The sequence below is a fragment of the Zootoca vivipara genome, chromosome 6, assembly GCF_965207765.1.
Source record: "Zootoca vivipara chromosome 6, rZooViv2.hap1.1, whole genome shotgun sequence".
Classification (NCBI taxonomy): Eukaryota; Metazoa; Chordata; class Lepidosauria; order Squamata; family Lacertidae; genus Zootoca; species Zootoca vivipara.
This window is the reverse complement of record NC_142589.1, coordinates 46,908,761-46,927,224: the sequence shown is the minus strand read 5'-3', so window position 1 is coordinate 46,927,224 and position 18,464 is coordinate 46,908,761. Positions and strand designations below refer to the sequence as shown.

The 18,464-nt window shown below is 45.9% G+C and overlaps 1 protein-coding gene across 1 annotated transcript in view; it reads left to right on the top strand.

The window, feature by feature from the left end:
• Positions 1–3,844: 3,844 nt before the first annotated feature.
• Positions 3,845–18,464, top strand: part of SLC12A4 (solute carrier family 12 member 4) — a 64,972-nt gene continuing 50,352 nt past the window's right edge. The window contains exon 1 of the mRNA XM_035120938.3: positions 3,845–4,158. Within this exon, the coding sequence (XP_034976829.3) occupies positions 4,005–4,158 (154 nt within the window). The 5' untranslated portion in view covers positions 3,845–4,004. The remainder of the gene's footprint in view (positions 4,159–18,464) is intronic.

Here is an 18,464-nt window from a genome sequence, read left to right as displayed (position 1 = left end):
ATGCTATTAGAATAAAAAATATCTTAAATATATTTCGTATGATAACAGATTTTTTGTTTTGGCCGCTTCCTGCATGAGCAGAGTCTAGCGCAAAACTAGAATTAGATGAGGCAGTACTTCTGCTGTATGCCGTTAGGTGGCGCTTTACAAACACTACTGTTTTACAAAGAGGCAGCGCGCGCATTCTACTAACGCTCACCTCCCCAAGATGCTTTGCGCGCGTCGGCTTCATTTGTGCGCTACTGCGCAGGTACCCTGTCTTCTCCATTCCCCTCCCTCCTCCCTGGACTCTTATAAAAAGACTCTTAATTTGGCTCTCACTTTTTAATTTTAGGATTAGGAATTAATGGGGGTCCTTGTCACAATAGCGGCTCGATGAGGGGTCCTCGAGAAAATTTTGTTGGGAACCCCTGCTCTAGAGCATGGAGGGAGTGGGGGAGACACCACTGGGAAAAGTGGAGGGGGGATTCTGCATTCCTTTCATATCACTTGTTATCTAAGCATTTATTCTGATTTATTTGCAAGGGAGGTTAAGCAATATTGTGTCAAGCTACTTTTATACTTTGCAAGTGATTTTCTTGGTCACCTTCCTTACCACCACCACCCCCCAAAAAAACTTTTAAAAAGTGAGTTGTTTGTTGGGAAAGATCACCAAATCTACTTCAACTACACAACCCGAATTTGTAGCAGTAGTCTGGAAGAAGCCCCTTTCTCTAACATGAAAATATCATGTTATGGTATCTGAAGAAGTGTGCATGCACACGAAAGCTCATACCAAAATAAAAACTTAGTTGGTCTTTAAGGTGCTACTGAAGGAATTTTTTTATTTTACTTCGATCCAGACCAACACGGCTACCTACCTGTAACATGAAAATATCAGACACCAAGACAACAAACTTCTGATTATAGCCACCCGGTCACACACAATAAGAAGAACATAAGAAGAACCTGCTGGATCAGGCCAGTGTCCATCTAGTCCAGCATCCTGTTCTCACAGTAGCTGACCCAATGTCTATGAGAAGCTCTCAAGCAGGGCCTGAGCACGAAAGCCCTTTCTCCCCTCCTGCGGTTTCCAGTAGCTGGCATTCGGAATACTGACCATGGAGGCAAAGCATAGCTACCATGGCTAGCCCTTTCCTCCATGGTTTTGTCTAAGCCTCTTTTAAAAGTGAGCCAATTTGGTGACCCTCACAATCTCCTGTCGGAGCAAGTTCCAAAGTTACACACTATGTGTGAAGACGTATTTTCTTTTTTCCTGTCCTGAATCCTCCAATAGGCAGCTTCATTGGGTGTCTGCAAGTTCTAGTCCTATGAGGGAGGGAGAATTTTTACCCCTATATCCACAATACACCAGACATTTTAAATGAATACCACAAAACAGCAAATATTTAATTTTCCATAAGCACTGTTTTCTCAAAGTCCCTTTGTCTTCAACCACATTTCAGAAAAGCAAACAAGAATGTTCCCTTCCCCTCCTTTGTAAAGTGTACTTTCGGGGGGCATGGGTTGAGGAAGTGGGTGAGATAGTAATCCTTGCCTGAATGGGGGATAAAAAGAGATGTGTGAGTATGAAGAAACTGCCCCAGTGAGGAGGTCTTGCCACCACAAGCAAGCGGGCAGGAGGCAGGCGCAGCACCCAGGTCCAAATCTGCCACCCCTCCCAGATTGTCGCTTGAGGCAGCTGCCTCAGAAAGGCTCATATTAGTGCCAACTGTGTGGCTGGGGCTTATGTGTGGCTGGGGCTGATGGAGTCCAATAACATATGAAGGGCCACAAGTTGTGCTAAATCCAGCTCCTGGGGAAGCAGTATGGCTGGGCCTTAAAAGTCTCCCCCACCACTCCAATTTTCCTGGAGAATTTGCACAACGGTCACCATTTCACAGACAAAAACAGGACTGTGTTGCTGGGATTTCTATTCACGTGCCAAGAGTCACCACAGAAGTTCAACCTGGCTGCTTCAGTGACTTCACAATACAGCACGAAGTTTCTACCACCTAAAAAATCATCATCATCTTGACTTCTCGCTCTCAAAATTTATTACGGGGCGCAGTGAGTCAAATTCAATGTTAATGAAGACCCAAAAATAAAAGCCGCCGTCACACTTCTGGGAAGAGGAAGCCCTAATGAATAGGAAACACATTATTTGTTCCAGGACAATGAAGGGCAAAATTAGACTGAATGTCAAATGTGATTAAGTGTTTGTCTGGAGGCGCCTTTGAAAGATGTTTTTTAAGTGTCGTTGAAATTACTGTGTGGGAGGGGATAGGCTCTCACCACTATTTCCTTTGAAAGGGCTCCATAAAGAATAATCTAAATGTCTCTTATCAGCTTGCAGTACTTGGAAAACTGGGAGCTGAATGTGAGATCCAAGGGACAGCCCCCCCCCCCCCGGACCTGCCTGAAGTGCTGTTGCCTGGCTAGTACCGGTATGTGTCCTTGAACTGTGTCTTAACCTGGAGACGTGACCCATTCAGGGTCTCAGCCAATTAGATTTGAGAGTGATCAGGGAGAAACAAGTCACTTGCGAAACAATATAAAAGTGATTAAATGCAAGGATGGCAAACAGATGCAATGAGTAGATAACTCCAGCAAAAGAAAGTTTGCACAGCCTTTACTCTCTCGACAAGGAGCATACATGTCTAAGAAAACTCCTGCCCTAGAGCGGTGTCTGCTACGCCTTGGAAACTTGCATAATTACTAAGTGATGTGCACAATCTTTACACATACTAAATCTACTTACTTTACAGAATTACTGCAAGCATTGCTCAGACAATGTATTCTAGGCAGTCTGCTGCAACCCAGAACAGGTAGCGTTTTTCCACTTAAGACTTCTTCGGTGGTGGTTGTTGCCCATTCGGTCTGGTAGGGCACAAAGCAAGGTCAGTAGTAGGTGGAGCCAAAGCGAATGCAGGGCAGAGCCAGAGCGCCAACTAAGGTGAGATTTGACCCACTCTCCGCCCTGCAACACGGAGGCTAAAAAGGAGGTAGCTGATGGTGAGAGTCACCCTCTGGATATGTCGTACGTAGGAAGTCCGGCAGGCTTGGGGGAATTAAGATTAAGGCTGGTGGGGCAGCACTTCATTTCCCCTAATGGACCAGCCTCCGCTGAATTCTTTTTAGACCAGGCTTTCCCAATCTGGTGCAACCCAGATGTTTTGAACTACAGCTCCCATCAGCCCCAGCGAGCATTGGCTGGGGCTGATGGGAGATGTAGTCCAAAACATCTGTGTGTGGGAGTAGGAGTGACTCTGGACTTAATGGTCTTGCTGGGCCCCTCTTCAGCTGGTAAAGTGCATTATTTCAAAATGTGGCAAGCCAGCCCTGCTGTATTTGGAGGGTATCAGCCTCCTGCACATCCTGCTGTGTAGGGGCCATGACCTCTGCCCCAAAGCCTAAGGCCACCACCGTTGCAATGCGGACCGGCGGCGGGAAATCTGTGGCCGTCTCCAGCTGGTGTAGGACTTCCGTTTCCCCTTAGCCAGCCAGCGTGGCCAATGGTTGCAGCTGGTCGGAGGAGGAATCCGACAACATTCTAGACGGCCACAGGTTCAAACCCCTCACCCCCACGCCAAGCACTTCTATATATGCTCAGGGACACTCTTTGCTTATGAGATCTTTGCTTCTCGTTGAATAGTCGCGGGTTGGCAGATGGGGACCACGACCCCTTCTCTTCCGTTTCTCGCAACCGTATTCCTCCTCTCTGCCCCTCACTCATCCCCGACAGCGTTTTGCTGGGGAAAACAGACCCCACCCCCGGGGGCGTGGTGAATTCCCCCCCCCCCCGTGATCCCAGCTTTGCAGCCTGGAGGGGGGAATGGGTGGAGTCGACGAGCCCGGGTTTCCTGAGAGGAAGTGACCCAAGGCTGCTGGAATGCCAGCCTGGCCCGGCGGCAGCTGTTGCTGCTGCCCGCATCTCGCTCTCTCCGCCGCGCGGCGCCTGCTCCTGAGAAGCCCCAGCGGAGGCGGAGGCGGAGGGAGAGGTGGGCCGCGGCGTGGCCGAGACGATGCCGCACTTCACCGTCGTGCCCGTGGAGGACAAGCACCGGACGGACTACGACAACTTGGAAGGACTCAGCTGGGTGGACTACAGCGAGCCCGGCGACGGGGCGCGCCGCGCTTCCCACCAGCGCGATGCCTACGACACGGTCAGCTCCGACGGTGAGTGGAGGGAAAGTTGGGCCGACGGCTGCAAAGTTGGCTGGTGTGTTGTGGGTGTGTGCGTGGCGTCGGCGGCGGCCTCTCCCTCTCCTTCCCTCCAGCCGCCTTTCTCTCTCTCTCTCTCTAAATAATCGCTTTTGTGTCCCGTTACTTCTGGTGGGAGGGAGCAGCAGCTCGCGGAGAAAAGGTCCCTGAGCATGCGAAGAGTTCCAGAGAGACGCTCCCTACCAAGGATGAGTAGAGAGGCGTTTCTCAGGGCGTGTGCAGAGTAACGGAGGGGTGTCTCTCTGACGGGAAGGGAACTGCCGTGTGGGGCTCTCCAGGTGTTTCTGGATTCCTGATAGGGGGAGGGCCACACGTTCTCAATCCCTGCGGAGGAGAAAATGTATGTCTCGTGAGTGTGTGCAGAATAGCAGTGAGATGCCTTTGCCTTGTAGCTAACTCCCAAGTCTAATCTGTGCCATACAGACCCTTTTTCTTTTGACCACCTGAACAATTGGGCATCATCAGGGAAACTTGACCTCCCTTGCTGCTCACCCTTCATGCTAGGTTGTTTATGATCAAGTTAAGAAGGCTAGTATTTTTATTATTGGACTTTTAGACCACTCTTCATCCTACAATTTCAGGGCATTGTAGAAACAACAGAAAACAAATGAGAAAGGAGCATGTTCAGAGAGGGGCAATGAGGATGGCGAGTGGTCTGGAAAGCGGGTCCTATGAGGAAGGATTGGGAAAGCTGGGTATGTTCAGCCTAGCTCGGAGAAGGTCTAGAGCAGGATTTCCCAAACTTGGGTCTTCAGGTGTTTTTGAACTGCAGTTCCCATCATCCCTGACCACTGGTCTTGCTAGCTAGGGATGATGGGAGTTGTAGTCCAAAAACAGCTGGAGACCCAAGTTTGGGAAACACTGGTCTAGAGGAAGGCATTATAGCTGTCCTTGAATATCTGAAGTGTTGTTGTGCATATGCTGGAACAGGGTGGTTCCCTGTAGCTCCAGGATGCTGCACTAGATGGACTTTAGACCTGATGCGGCGGCAGGGCTTCTTGTAATGCTCTTATCTGTGGTGGTTAATAGATATCTGCTGGTAGACATATGCTTGGCAGAAGGCTAGGTTTGGCAGGGAAGTGACAGGATGGAAAAGCCAACTAAATATTTGTACCTTCCAAGAGGGGGAGTTTTAGCTCACGCATCTTCACACTGAGCCTTGTGTGACAAGTGGTAGCACCTGCCAAAGACCTCCTGCTTCCACGCACTTGTCAAAGCAGGTTTGGCCCTCCAGATGTTGTTGGACTCCACCCGGCCATATAAAATCATGCTTTGGGTGGACCTGGTCCTATAAATATTAAAGTAAATAAAATGTGCCTGTTATCCTGCTCTTCCCCTCTGCCTTACCCAGGATGCCCAGAGTGGTGTTCTCTTGCAACGCTGAGGCAGACATAGTGACACACTGTAGGGGAGGCCAGAGGACCACAAGGGTGGTGCAGGTTGGTTTTATATGACCAGAGTTACTATCTTAATCATTGGGAGTCAGAAGGAAATACTTTCTTGTTTTAGACACCTGTTTACAATGGTGATTTTTGGTATGCATTGATTTAAATGTAATGCAGGTGGGTTTTCATGAGGTGGGTTTTCTGCAACCAAACGAATTAGGGTTCAGGAGTGGAGCTGCTTTGATTGATTTAATTGGCTAATGATATGCACCTAAAGTCGGGTGTGAGAGAGCTTATTGCTCAGTCCTCTAGGCTGCTCAGCTGCATTGGATGCTGTAAATCAGGCTTGCAGGATTTATGTTGTAGTCTTTTACTAGGATACCAGGGGCCACCAATCAGAACCAGCTGCAAAAAGAGTCCAGTTAGTACACCATGCAGTGGTGTGACCTGTGTTTAGAGCAGCGGTGTCTAATGGGCAGGGTGAGGGTAAGAACTTACCAGTAATCTTGTAACCCTTGATTTGGGTAACCTTTTGTACTGGGTGTTGCAGTGGCACAGGAGGTTAGAATGTTGGGATCGGGATTTGGGTTCAGATTTTCCCACATGGCCATGAAGTTTGTTGTGTGAGCATTAGTCTGCAAAACACTCACAGCCTAACAAATTTTTTTTAGTTAGGTTTTATTGCATAACATATATTGTAAATCTGTTTGAGTCTTTTTAGTATAAAGTAAAATCCAAGTCTAATACTATTGCAAATTGTTTTAAGACATTTTTATATTGTGGGAACCAATTTATCAGTTCAGTAAACTAAACTCAAGGTTGTGGTCAGCTAAGTCCTACTCAGAGTGGTAGACCCAGTAAAATTAATCAACCCAAGTTAGTTGTTTCCATTGGCTTTTCTGGGTCTATTCTGAGCAGGACTATTGCTGAGTACCTAAGTAACCAATCAGTCAGTCAAACCATGTGGGAGAACCATGCATGCTGCCTTAGGAAGATAGTGAGCTGCCTTACACTGAATGAGACCATTGGTCCATCTTGCTCCATATTGTCTACACTGTCTGGCAGTGGCTCCCCAGGGTTTGACAGGAACTTCTCCCAGCTCTGCCTGGAGATTGAACCTGTGACCTGAACTGTGGCCCTTCCCGAAAGCTCCTTTGAAGAAAGGTGGGATGTAAGTGTAATATGTTTTTTAAAGAAATGCTTGGGGTTTTATCTAAAGGTTGTCCATAAGCTTCAATTTGTGCGGGACTCCCTGCCACTGGTCTTCTGGAAGTCTTAGCTCAGCTCAGCTGGTTCCTTGTTTAGCTTGGTGCCGTCAGACATTTGGTTTGGATGCAGATCAGCAGAACTTGAGTGTGTCCATTTGCTGAAGCTTGGGCAGTGGTAGCCTTTCCAACAATTACTTGGTAAACTGCAAAGTTGGAAGCATCTAGCCGAAGGCTGGTCACTACAGGCCTAGTGAGCGGCTATTTTAATGGGTGGAGGAAACATCAGGGAGCTGCTTCAGCTTGTTTTTAAAAGTCAAGCTGCCCAGGATTTTTTTTTAAAAAACCAACAATGACAGATTATGTTTTAAAAGCATTTGTGTGAAATTCTGAGGCTGCAGAAGGGTTGGCAATTCTAAAAATATATATTTAGTTATTTTTTTATTTTCATTTTTCCTGTGCTGAAGATTTCAGCCTGTGATGCTGAAAGTTCCTGTTCAAATTTATATGAACATTTGCCTTACATAACTTCAGGGTATTTGCTTCATCTGGCCCATGACTTTTCTGCTATTTAGCAATGGATCTCCAATGAAAGGGCTGTGACACAGTGGTGGAGCATCTGTTTTGAATGCAGCAGGCCTCAGGTTCAATCCCCAGCATCTCATAAGAACATAAAAAAGCCTGCTGGATCAGGCCAGTGGTCCATCAAGTCCAGCATCCTGCTCTCACAGGGGCCTACCAGATGCCTGTGGGATGCATGCAATCGGGACCTGAGGGCAAGAGCATTCTCCTCCTCTGGCGGTTTCCAGCAGAGCCATTCCCCATCAGTGTAAATGGTCCTGTTCAAAGTGTTGGTGCTGACCTTTAAAGCCCTAAATGGTCTCGGTCCAGTATACCTGAAGGATATACTGTATACCTCTCCCATCGTTCTGCCCGGACACTGAAGTCCAGCGCTGAGGGTCTTCTGATGGTTCCCTCGCTGCAAGAAGCCAAGTTGCAGGGAACCAGGCAGAGGGCCTTCTCGGTAGTGGCGCCCGCCCTGTAGAATGCCCTCCCATCAGATGTCAAAGAGAAAAACGGCTACCAGATTTTTAGAAGACATCTGAAGGCAGCCCTGTTTTGGGAGGCTTTTAATGTTTAATAGATTATTTTATTTCATTTTTCTGTTGGAAGCCGCCTAGAGTGGCTGGGGAAACCCAGCCATATGGGCGGGGTATAAATAATAAATTATTTATTATTATTATTATTATTTATTACTGAGCTAGATGGACAACGATCTGATTCAGCATGTGGTTGATTCCCATGTTCCTTGGTCTCTGTCAAAGTTGTTTTTGCATAATAAACTGTTCCACTCTTCAACCCCTGCAATCTGTAATAGTGTTGTGAGATCATGAACGACCTGTGGGGAATTGGATCTTCAGCAGTAGTCCTATGTCGGTTTCATCCTCCTCTGCCAACTCTGATTGCTGCTGTGGGGCAATCCACTTCCTTCCTTCACCCTTTCTGCCCACACCTGGTTAATATGCCTTAAACACTGGGGTGAAAAAAAAGCTATTCAGGTGTTCATAGAATCAAAAAATTGTAGAGTTGGAAGGGAAACCCAAAGGTCATCTTTCCAACCCCCTGCAATGCAGAAATCTCAGCTAAAGCATCCATAACAGATGATCATCTAATGTCTGCTTGAAAACCTCCAATGAAGGAGAGTCCACAACCTCCTGAGGGAGTCCTGTTATTCATTTGTTCGAATATTAATATGGATTATGCATTTTAAGAAAGTGGGGGCTCTGGTGCTAAAGAGAGTGGCTTGGATCTGATGGAGCCATTCAGCAAACAGAAATGGAAGAACATGGAGCATTTACACTTATTCCTTCTGTGCCACCACTGGGTGCTGATTTGAAGGGCTCACGCAGTCCTTTGGAGCAGAGAAGTGGGAATCAAGGGCCCCTTGCTCCATGAATGGAACTCTGAAACCACCCCATTGACTTAAATGATGGGGTGTGTGTTGTAGATAATATAACTATTTAACCAAGTGCTTTCTCTTTTGTTGACATAAACTTGTGATTCTCTGTTCTTTAAAGTTTAAACTGTCTAATCTCCGGCTGCTGTTTGCTTTTCCTCTTGTGGTCATTCTGGCACTTAGTCCTGCAGAGGTAGAGGGCTTTAAAATACCTAGATTAGACAGAAAGCGGGAATGAGATATTAAACCACTGTGCAAATAACTTGGGGCGTGATCTTGTCATGGTGTTCAGCAGGTCAGATATGGAGGTTTGGCAGATCTGCAAACACTCAATGCATTGCATTGGCATATTTGCCAGCGATGCCCACGTCAGGCAATCACACCCAATCCATGCCTTGTAGGACTCTTTGCCTTTCACCATCATTTATGTACGATGGGGGGTTATTTCATAATTTATTTCAGTTGCAGAATTTTCTTGTTGCAGAATTCCAAAAGCAAGCCAAGACCTAGGCTGCTGTTGAAGCTTCTAGTGTCCTGTACCAAGGACTGTATCCAGATAAGTTCCACTTAAAGTAGACCCATTGATTTCATTAGTTTCAATGGATCCTACTCTGAGTAGAACTAACATTGGGTAAAACCTCAGATTTTCAATTTTTATTCAAAGTTTGCACCCTGTTTTCAATCAAGAAAACTATATTGCTCTCCTCTGTACCTCTAGGAAGGAAGGTGTTGTTTTTTGTGTGTGTGTAATATGGTGATTATATATACAGTGGAACCTCGGTTTATGAACACCTCGGTTTATGAATTTTCGGTTTATGAACGCCGCGGACCCATCTGGAACGGATTAATTCACTTTCCATTACTTTCAATGGGAAAGTTCGCTTCAGTTTATGAACGCTTCAGTTTATGAACAGACTTCTGGAACCAATTACACCCATGCTTCAGTTTATGAACGCTTCAGTTTAAGTACTCCATGGACCCATCTGGAACGGATTAATCCACTTTCCATTACTTTCAATGGGAAAGTTTGCTTCAGTTTATGAACGCTTACTCCGCGGACCGTCTGGAACGGATTAATTCACTTTCCATTACTTTCAATGGGAAAGTTCGCTTCAGTTTATGAACGCTTCAGTTTATGAACAGACTTCCGGAACCAATTGTGTTCATAAACCGAGGTACCACTGTATATATATATATATATATATATATATATATATATATATATATATATATATATGGACCCAGGTGGCGCTGTGGTTAAACCACTGAGCCTAGGGCTTGCTGATCAGAAGGTCAGCGGTTCGAATCCCTGTGACGGGGTGAGCTCCCGTTGCTTGGTCCCAGCTCCTGCCAACCTAGCAGTTCGAAAGCACGTCAAAATGCAAGTAGATAAATAGGAACCGCTACAGCGGGAAGGTAAACGGCGTTTCCATGTGCTGCTCTGGTTTGCCAGAAGCGGCTTTGTCATGCTGGCCACATGACCTGGAAGCTATACGCCGGCTCCCTCGGCCAATAATGCGAGATGAGCGCGCAACCCCAGAGTCGGTCACGACTGGACCTAATGGTCAGGGGTCCCTTTACTTCAGGGGTCCCCAGACTTACCACGCGGTGGGCCGGAGGGCGGGGGAGTGCGCGCCCCCGACCCGGAAGTGCGCGCCCCCGACATCGGAAATGACCTCTTCTGGGTCGGGAGAGGCCCATACGCATGCGCACAAAGGATTTTCGGCGATTTTTTGCCGATTTTTAAGATCGTCGCCGCGCCGCGCGCCGTAAGAGCGGGCGGCGGGGGTCGTCGCGGGCCGGATTGGGAGGCCGATTGGGCCGCATCCGGCCCGGGGGCCGTAGTTTGGGGACCCCTGCTTTACCTTTACCTTTTATATATATATATACAGCTGCATCAGTCGGGCTGTGATCCATATTTGGGGGAGGCACACTCTGAGTCAGTGAGGTGTTGTTAGTGTCAGACTAGGACAGGCATGGGCAACCTTAGCTCTCCAGATGTTTTGGAACTACAAGTCCCATGATCCCTGACCACTGGCCCTGTTAGCTAGGGATCATGGGAGTTGTAGTTCCAAAACATCTGCAGAGCCAAGGTTGCCTATGCCTGGACTAGGACCTGGGATACCAGGGTTCAGATCCCTACTCAGCCATGAAGCTTACTGGGTGGCCCTGGGCAAGTCACTGCCTCTCCGTCTAACCTACCTCACAGGGTTGTTGTGAGGATAAACTGGAGAGTGAGGGAACCATGTGCGGCCACCTTCCGCTCCTTGAAGTAAATGTGGGATAAAAATGTAATAAATTAGCCCATTGCTGCAGAGGCTATGGGGCAACGGAAGGAGTATAGGTAAGCTTGGCTGTAGGGTCTCCTGCAACTAGAGTGACCCAGTGTCGCTGAAATGTTTGCATGTACATATGTGCCATGTCATTGTTGTCACACATGTACAGCAGTAGTTGGATGTACATAAGTTCCTGATGCTGTGTGAACAGTATTTTTGACCAGTGAGAAGGCGAATAGGCGATGTTTTCCAGTAGTAGACTCAGTGGCAAACTAAAAGTGTCTCTACATTAGTCACAAAGTTTATTTATTCATTTGTTCATTTATATCCTGCCCTTCCTCCCGAAGGAGTTTACTGGAAAACCTTGGGCCAGCCACTGCCTTCTTCCTTTATTCTACCTCAAAGGCTTGTTGTGATGATTAAATGGGGAGAATCTCATATTTGTTAACCTGAGGTCTTTGAATATATTTTGGAATGCAGAAATGTGATAAACAAAATTGTATACAATACCAGATGAGAGGGTAATACTGTAGTATGAGTTTGGGTGGGAGGGGAAGCACATGGAAGACATATCATGGGGGAGAAGGCAGCTATTTTCTCTATAGGAATTTGTTTGTTTGTTGCGTTTATACCCTACCTTTCCTCCAAGAAGCTCAAAGTGGTGTGCATCAGAGTTCTCTTCCTCCCCCATTTTATCCTGACAACAACAACCCTGTAAGGAAGGTTAGCTTGCGAGATGGCGACTGGCCCGAGGTCACCCAGTGAGTTTCATGGCTGAGTGGGGATTTGAACCCCTGTCTCCCAGGCCTAGTTCAACACCCCCTAAACAATGAAACTTACTGACTCCTACCCACATTTCACTATAATAAGGTCTCAGGGCAAGTTGCAATGAAATAATAATACAATACTAAGACAATATTAAGACAATTGCAATGGTTATGTGTCCAAAGAAAAACCGTTGCTGCGGGGAGGGAGGGAGGGAGTATAGCTCAGTGACAGATCATATAGTTTGCCCCTGGAATCTTCAGTTAAAGGGGTCTCAGGTGGTCAGGAAGACCCTTTTGTGCCAGTTGAGCTGGAAAGCGGCTGCCAATCAGATTAAAGAACACTGCACTAGATGCACAAATCATCTTCTCTGGTGTAAGGCAGCTTCTCTGAGCCAATCAGGTTTGAGGGTGGTATAGCTGAGCCTAGAGGGTTCCAAAGAGTTCTGTGGCAGTTGTGGAGTGTGAATTGGCTGCTGTTGGTTGGCTGGCTGGCAGAAATTCAGGAGATCATATGAGATACTAAATCTCCGGGTGACTTGGATGTGCTGCTTTAATAAGATGAATTTCAAAAGCTTTCTCCCTGTTGATGCATGGAAGCCTCTGAAGACAGATGAGGCTTTGTCTCAGCTTGCTACACCTTCAAAGACCCAACTTCTCTACGTGCGTCAACACTTAACTCCCCCCCCCCCCCCGAGCAATTTATCTCCCTGGTTTGCACCAATGTGCCTTGTGTTTCTTTGCTCTTTTAAAAATTATTTCCCTCCTGAGCTGGGTTGTCTACTATGATATCTCCCGCCCCTTTGGAGTCTGAAGCATTACAGTCCTTATGCACACTTACCTGTGTATAGGGGACTGCCATTTTTTGGCTGGTTTTGGTAACCAAGTTAAACTTGTGGTTGCCAGGACCTTGGTTCCCCCTCTTGTCACTGGCTTTTTTGTTATACCTCCATGAGAGATGGGGAACAATCTCCTCTCCAACCCAGCTTTCAATTTGGGGATGGTGATGGGGAAGGGCCACAGCTTAGAGCGTCTGTTTTGCATCAGAAGTTCCAGGTTCAATCACTGACATCTCCAAGTAGAACTGGGGAGAGACTCCTGTCTAAAACCAATGCCAATCTGTGCAGACAAAACCAATGGTTTAACTCAATATAAGAGTTTCCTGTGTTCTGGGCTGACTGCTACACAGCTAGGGTAAGTAAACATGCATAAGGTTGCATTATAAAATGATTAGTTCTCTACAAAGAGAACCAGTGTCATTTTTGTATTTTGCAAATTCAGGTGTGACAAAGCTGCATTTGGTGTCCTGCAGAAAGTTGTGTATCTTCCAGTGACTGTTGTTTGTTGATCTGAAACCGCTAATAAGGCAGGCTGTCACTGACCCAGTTTGGGAGTGTGCCACTGTTGACTTTAGTGTCGTGTTTGATTGCCAGGTGCATAAATTCTTGAGTTTGCAGACATGGCAGCATTAATGCAATCAAATGTAAACCCTCCAAGGTATTGGAGGCTGGCCTTTCCAGTCCAGCGATCAAATGGATTCTTCTGATATCAGTATCTTTCAATTTTATTTATTTTTTTAAAAAAATCTTATGAACTATGGGTTAGGAATCATGTGAGGAACCATTTTTAACTCTTTAAACATGGCATTCGTAACTTGCTTGGTGACACTTGTTTTGGAGGTAGAGCTGAAATACACAGAGCTGAAATGCGTCAGAGCTTTGGGAAACTCATCTGGAGGTTGGTTATACTGCAGTGGCTAACTTGAGGCTGATAATGCCTTTTGCTTGCCTGGTTGGAGAAGGGTGTGTACGTTTGTGTAGAAACTAGCCTACCGGTATTACATTTGTTCTGCCCTATTTCACCACTGGTACATGCCCCGCAGAAGGCTGCCCACAAGGAAATTCAGCCCTTGGGCAGAAAAGTGTTCTCCACCCCTTCTCTGCATACAGGTTCATGGTATGTACTGTACAGATAAATGTCTAGTGGGGTGGGGTCATGCCTGCTGGCCCAGCCCCTGACTTCCTTGCATCCTGCCTGCACAGAGCCTAGCAGCAGAGATTGAAAGTTGCTAAGAAAACTGAAAATGATTGTCCCATCTGGAAATACTCTTGCTCTGAGCCCTGGGGCAGGCAGATCAAAGGGAAAGAGGCATATGGTGGGGCTGGATTTCATTGACAGCTTGAAGGACGCAAACTGATGAGGAAGCTCCCTCATCTTCTGACCTAGCTCTTCTGCCATCTACAGATAGATGTGTGTGGGTATAAGAATATTAAACTTTGTGTGGGAATGTTAAGGATGTGGATTAGGATATATTATTAGATAGATCCTATCCAAGCTTGTGTTTTCAAGCTTCCAATATCAGCAGAGTGACATTCCCCTTTTGTGCGCAGCAAAACGTGAGCGTTTAGGTTTGTTAAAACCTCTACAATAATATTATACTTCCTGGCAAATCCCCTTTATCCCTCTTAAAAGAAATACATGACACAATAGTCTTAAAATAAGAGAGTTTACTCACATGACATCCTGAGTTGACAGCATAATTCTCAGAAAGGCAGGCTTGCTTAGAAAAGTTAATTTATGTACATGTGGAGACTACTTAGTAAATTGAGACTCCATTTGGTCTCTCTCTTGGCTGGAAGCCGAGAGAGACTCTAATGCTAAGATGTTGCTTCTCTGAAGTGTGTGGTCCAAGAGAGGGAAATGGCTACTGGCCAGTGAATTTATCTGCCACCTTTCCCATCTCATTTGCATGTGTGGAGGAACAGGAAACTGACCTGGTCAGGTGTTCCTCCATGTGGATACTCTGGGAACTGTTGTGACTTGTCTGCCCCAGTATTCCATCCCACACTTTGGTTCATCATAGTGCATGCTGGGAACGTAGAGTATTCTGGGATTAGCCAAAAACCAGTATTCCTGGGAAAGTGTCCTTTTGGCCCTCCAGAGGAATGCTTTGTTATTTTAATTGCCTCCTGTGTAAGCTAACACCAGGCCTGTTGCCTCCCTATGGAAGGATGTATATTCTAGATAAGCAAGTGCCAGTTCTGATTGATTAAATCCCAGCTGTGTTCAAAGTGGTTGAGTGTTAAAGGGAGTATCTTTATCCCTGTTGTTTAGTCGTGTCTGACTCTTCTTGACTCCTTATCCCTAAACAGAGTAAATTAGGTAATGGTCTTCAGCTGCATTGATCTGTAATAGCTTAAGATCTATGTGTACCAACCTACTACGCATTTACAGATTTAAATCTATTGGTCAATCCACAAAAGCTCAACATGGGCTTTGTCAATAAAAATCTAGGTTTTGGAATGCAAAACACTAATTGCCTTTGTTCTGGGGAGAAGATAGTGTCTGCTGAGACCATTGCCTGAGGGGAGATGGCTCACCCTTGTCTTGCTAAGTGCCTTTTGTAAGTATGTTAAAAGTGTTTAGCCAGAGATACTTAATGTTTGTTTGTTTTTTGTATCTGTTTGTAATCTTATTTTTCTGAGAACTGTATAATCGTTTATTAGTTGCTCTTTCTTAAAATAAACTTTTGAAAGGACAGTTTGTCTGGTGTTTGGGGTGCCCTGCTGCCAATCTAATTCTAGTGTCTGCCTGCTTGTCCCTACCAGTTGAGCTTCTGTCTGAGGGCCAGTATCGGTCTATCTGGAACAGTTGTGGGTGTTGTCCTTTTACCACCCTGTCTTAAGGTGACCGAGAGAAATGAAAAGGATGGTGGCAGCTTCTACCGTTTGTTAAGCAAGTCTGGAAAAGACTGAGCTTCTTATTGTCCCCGCTTCTCCTGGTTTTCCTTGGATTAGGAAGACTGGAAGAGGGGTGGGCAAGGAACGGGGAATGCTTGAACCCCCCACGATCACCACACTCTTGCTCTGGGCCCTGGGGTAGGCAGATCAAAGGGAAAGAGGCATATGGTGGGGCTGGATTTCACTGACAGCTTGAAGGGTGCAAACTGATGAGGAAGCTCCCTCATCTTCTGACCTAGCTCTTCTGCCATCTACAGATAGATGTGTGTGGGCAGGCTGTAGCTAATGGATGTTGCGTGTGACATTCTTGGGCTGCTACTGATTCCAAGTTGCATTAGATTATTAGGAACGTAGAAAGCTGCCTAATACAGAGTCAGGCCATTGGGCCATATAGCTTTCTGGCATCTTCACTAGCTTTGTGGCAGCAGTTCTCCAAGGTTTTGGGAAGAAGTCTTTCCCTGCCCTACCTGGAGATGCTGGTGATGGAACAGAAAAACTCATTCTAAAGTAATGATAATAATAAATGTTTATTTTGCATTAAAAATAATTAAGTTAAAATATATATTGATCAATTAATTTGGGGCATTTTCTTAGCTAGGTCAAAATATGTTTTTTTTCTCATTTGAACTAACAAATTAATTGACCAGTCATTGCTAGAGCTGCAAAGGCTGGGATGGGGTAGGAGAAATTGCCCCTCTCCTAGCCTCCACATCTCTGTATAGCCCTAGCTATTAGTAAAGATTATAATACTATTACTTTGCATTTATATAGCACTTTCTAATCTTCAAAGTGCTTCATGTTCATCTCCGTAATCCTTTCAACAGCCTTGTGAGGCCGGAGGCAAAGCTGATTTCTCCCCACCACCACCTAATTCTCTGAGGCAAGGAAGATCTGGAAAATAGGACTCTAGAAACTAGCCTATTACATTTGCTCAGGAGGAGGAGGCGGTGGCAAAGTTTTGAAGATCCTGCCTGTCACATCCAAGGGGAGGTGTCACCTTAATTTTCTAATGTCTTCCAGCTCAGTCAGGTAAATGAGCAGTCATGCAATTATATCTGGACTTTTCAAGTGTATTGGAAGACTTAGAGAAAGGACTTGTATGATGAGCAAACAGTATTATAAACAGCCTTCCAGGAGGTTGTAATTTGCAGCTGGAAGATTGCCTGCTAACCCAGCTGCCTTGTGCCAAGTCTGACCATTGGTTCATATAACTCAGTATTGTTTACACTGAGTGGCAGCTGCTCTCCAGGGTTTCAGGCAGGGGACAGTCCAGTGTTGTCTGGAGAAGCTGTGGGTTGAACCTGGGACTTCCTGTGTGCAAAGCAGGTGCTCTGCTGTTCCTTGACCATTTTACTGTGTACAGTTCTAGATAAAAAAGGTAAAGGTAAAGGACCCCTGGCAGTTAAGTCCAGTTGCAGACGACTCTGGGGTTGCGCGCTCATCTCGCTCTATAGGCTGAGGGAGCTGGCGTTTGTCTGCAGACAGATTCCAGGTCATGTGGCCAGCATGACTAAGCCACTTCTGGTGAACCAGAATAGCGCACGGAAATGCTGTTTACCTTCCCGCTGGAGCAGTACCTATTTATCTATTTGCATTTTTTGACGTGCTTTTAGACTGCTAGGTTGGCAGGAGCTGGGACTGAGCAACGGGAGCTCATCCCGTCGCGGGGATTCGAACCGCCAACCTTCTAATCGGCAAGCCCAAGGGGCTCAGTGGTTTAGACCACAGGTAAATGAGTTTAGACTACAGTTCCGGTTGGCTCACCTCAAAAAGGATATTGTAAAGTTGGAAAAGGTTCAGAAAAAGGGCAACCAAAATGATGAAGGGGATGGAAGCGACTCCCCTAGGAAGAAAGATTGCAGCATAAGAGGTGACCTGATAGAAATTTATAAAATTATGCATGTGGATAGAGAACAGCTTTTCTTTCTCTCCTAACACTTAGATCTCATGGACACCCGGTGGAGCTGAATGTTGGAAGGTAAAACCAAAGCATTTCTTAGAAAGTGCATAGTTAAACTTTGGAACTCCCTGCCACAGGAGACTGTGGTGGTCACCAACCTAGATGGCTTTAAAAGAGGATTAGACCACTTTATGCTCTGCCTCTACAGTTGGAGGCAGCAATACTTCTGAATAACAGTTGCAGGAAGCCACAGGAAAAGGAAATGCTTTTGTGTTCAGATTCTGCTTGTGGGTTTCCCACAGGCATTTGTTTGGCCACTGAGAACAGGGTGCTGGACTAAATGGGTCATTGGCCTGATCCAGAAAGTTCTTATGTCCAAATATACATCCCTGCAGCTTTGCCCACCAGCTATGGAAAATAAATAGGAACTGTACTCTTGGGGAGCGGATAGATTCTGAGGAGGAAAATAGAAAGAAGAGTTCCTTGCACTCTAATAATAATAATAATAATAATAATAATAATAATAATAATAATAAATATTTATTTATATCCCACCCATCTGCCTGGGTTTTCCCAGCCACTCTGGCTTTGGCATCTCCCATGGATGCTTTTCTGTTTTGTTTTTCATATGTCTGGACTCTCTGGAAGATGCTCGGTGAAACTGCTTTTGTTGGGAAATGTGGTCCTAAAGAGCCATCTAGTGTGTTCATTGGCAAAGTGAAATGTGAACTCTGGGTTCCCAGCTTGGTACCCTTGCCTCTCTCAGCAGCAGTGGGCACTCTTCTACCCTCTGCTGCAAAAAAGAAAAAGCTACCTGATTACCCTTTAATGAACAGCTTAAACCTGGCTTGTTTGCAGCAGTGAAGCCCCCTGCTAAGTGGAGATTAAGGCCCTTTCCTGATCTCTTGGCCAGCAAAGAAGTCTACCAAAAAAACAACAACCCCTCTTTGCACTCATTGTTTCCTTTTATAAGCAAATGTCACAGAATGGGCGACACTCAGCACAACAGCAGCATAAGAGCTGGTACTGGTAAG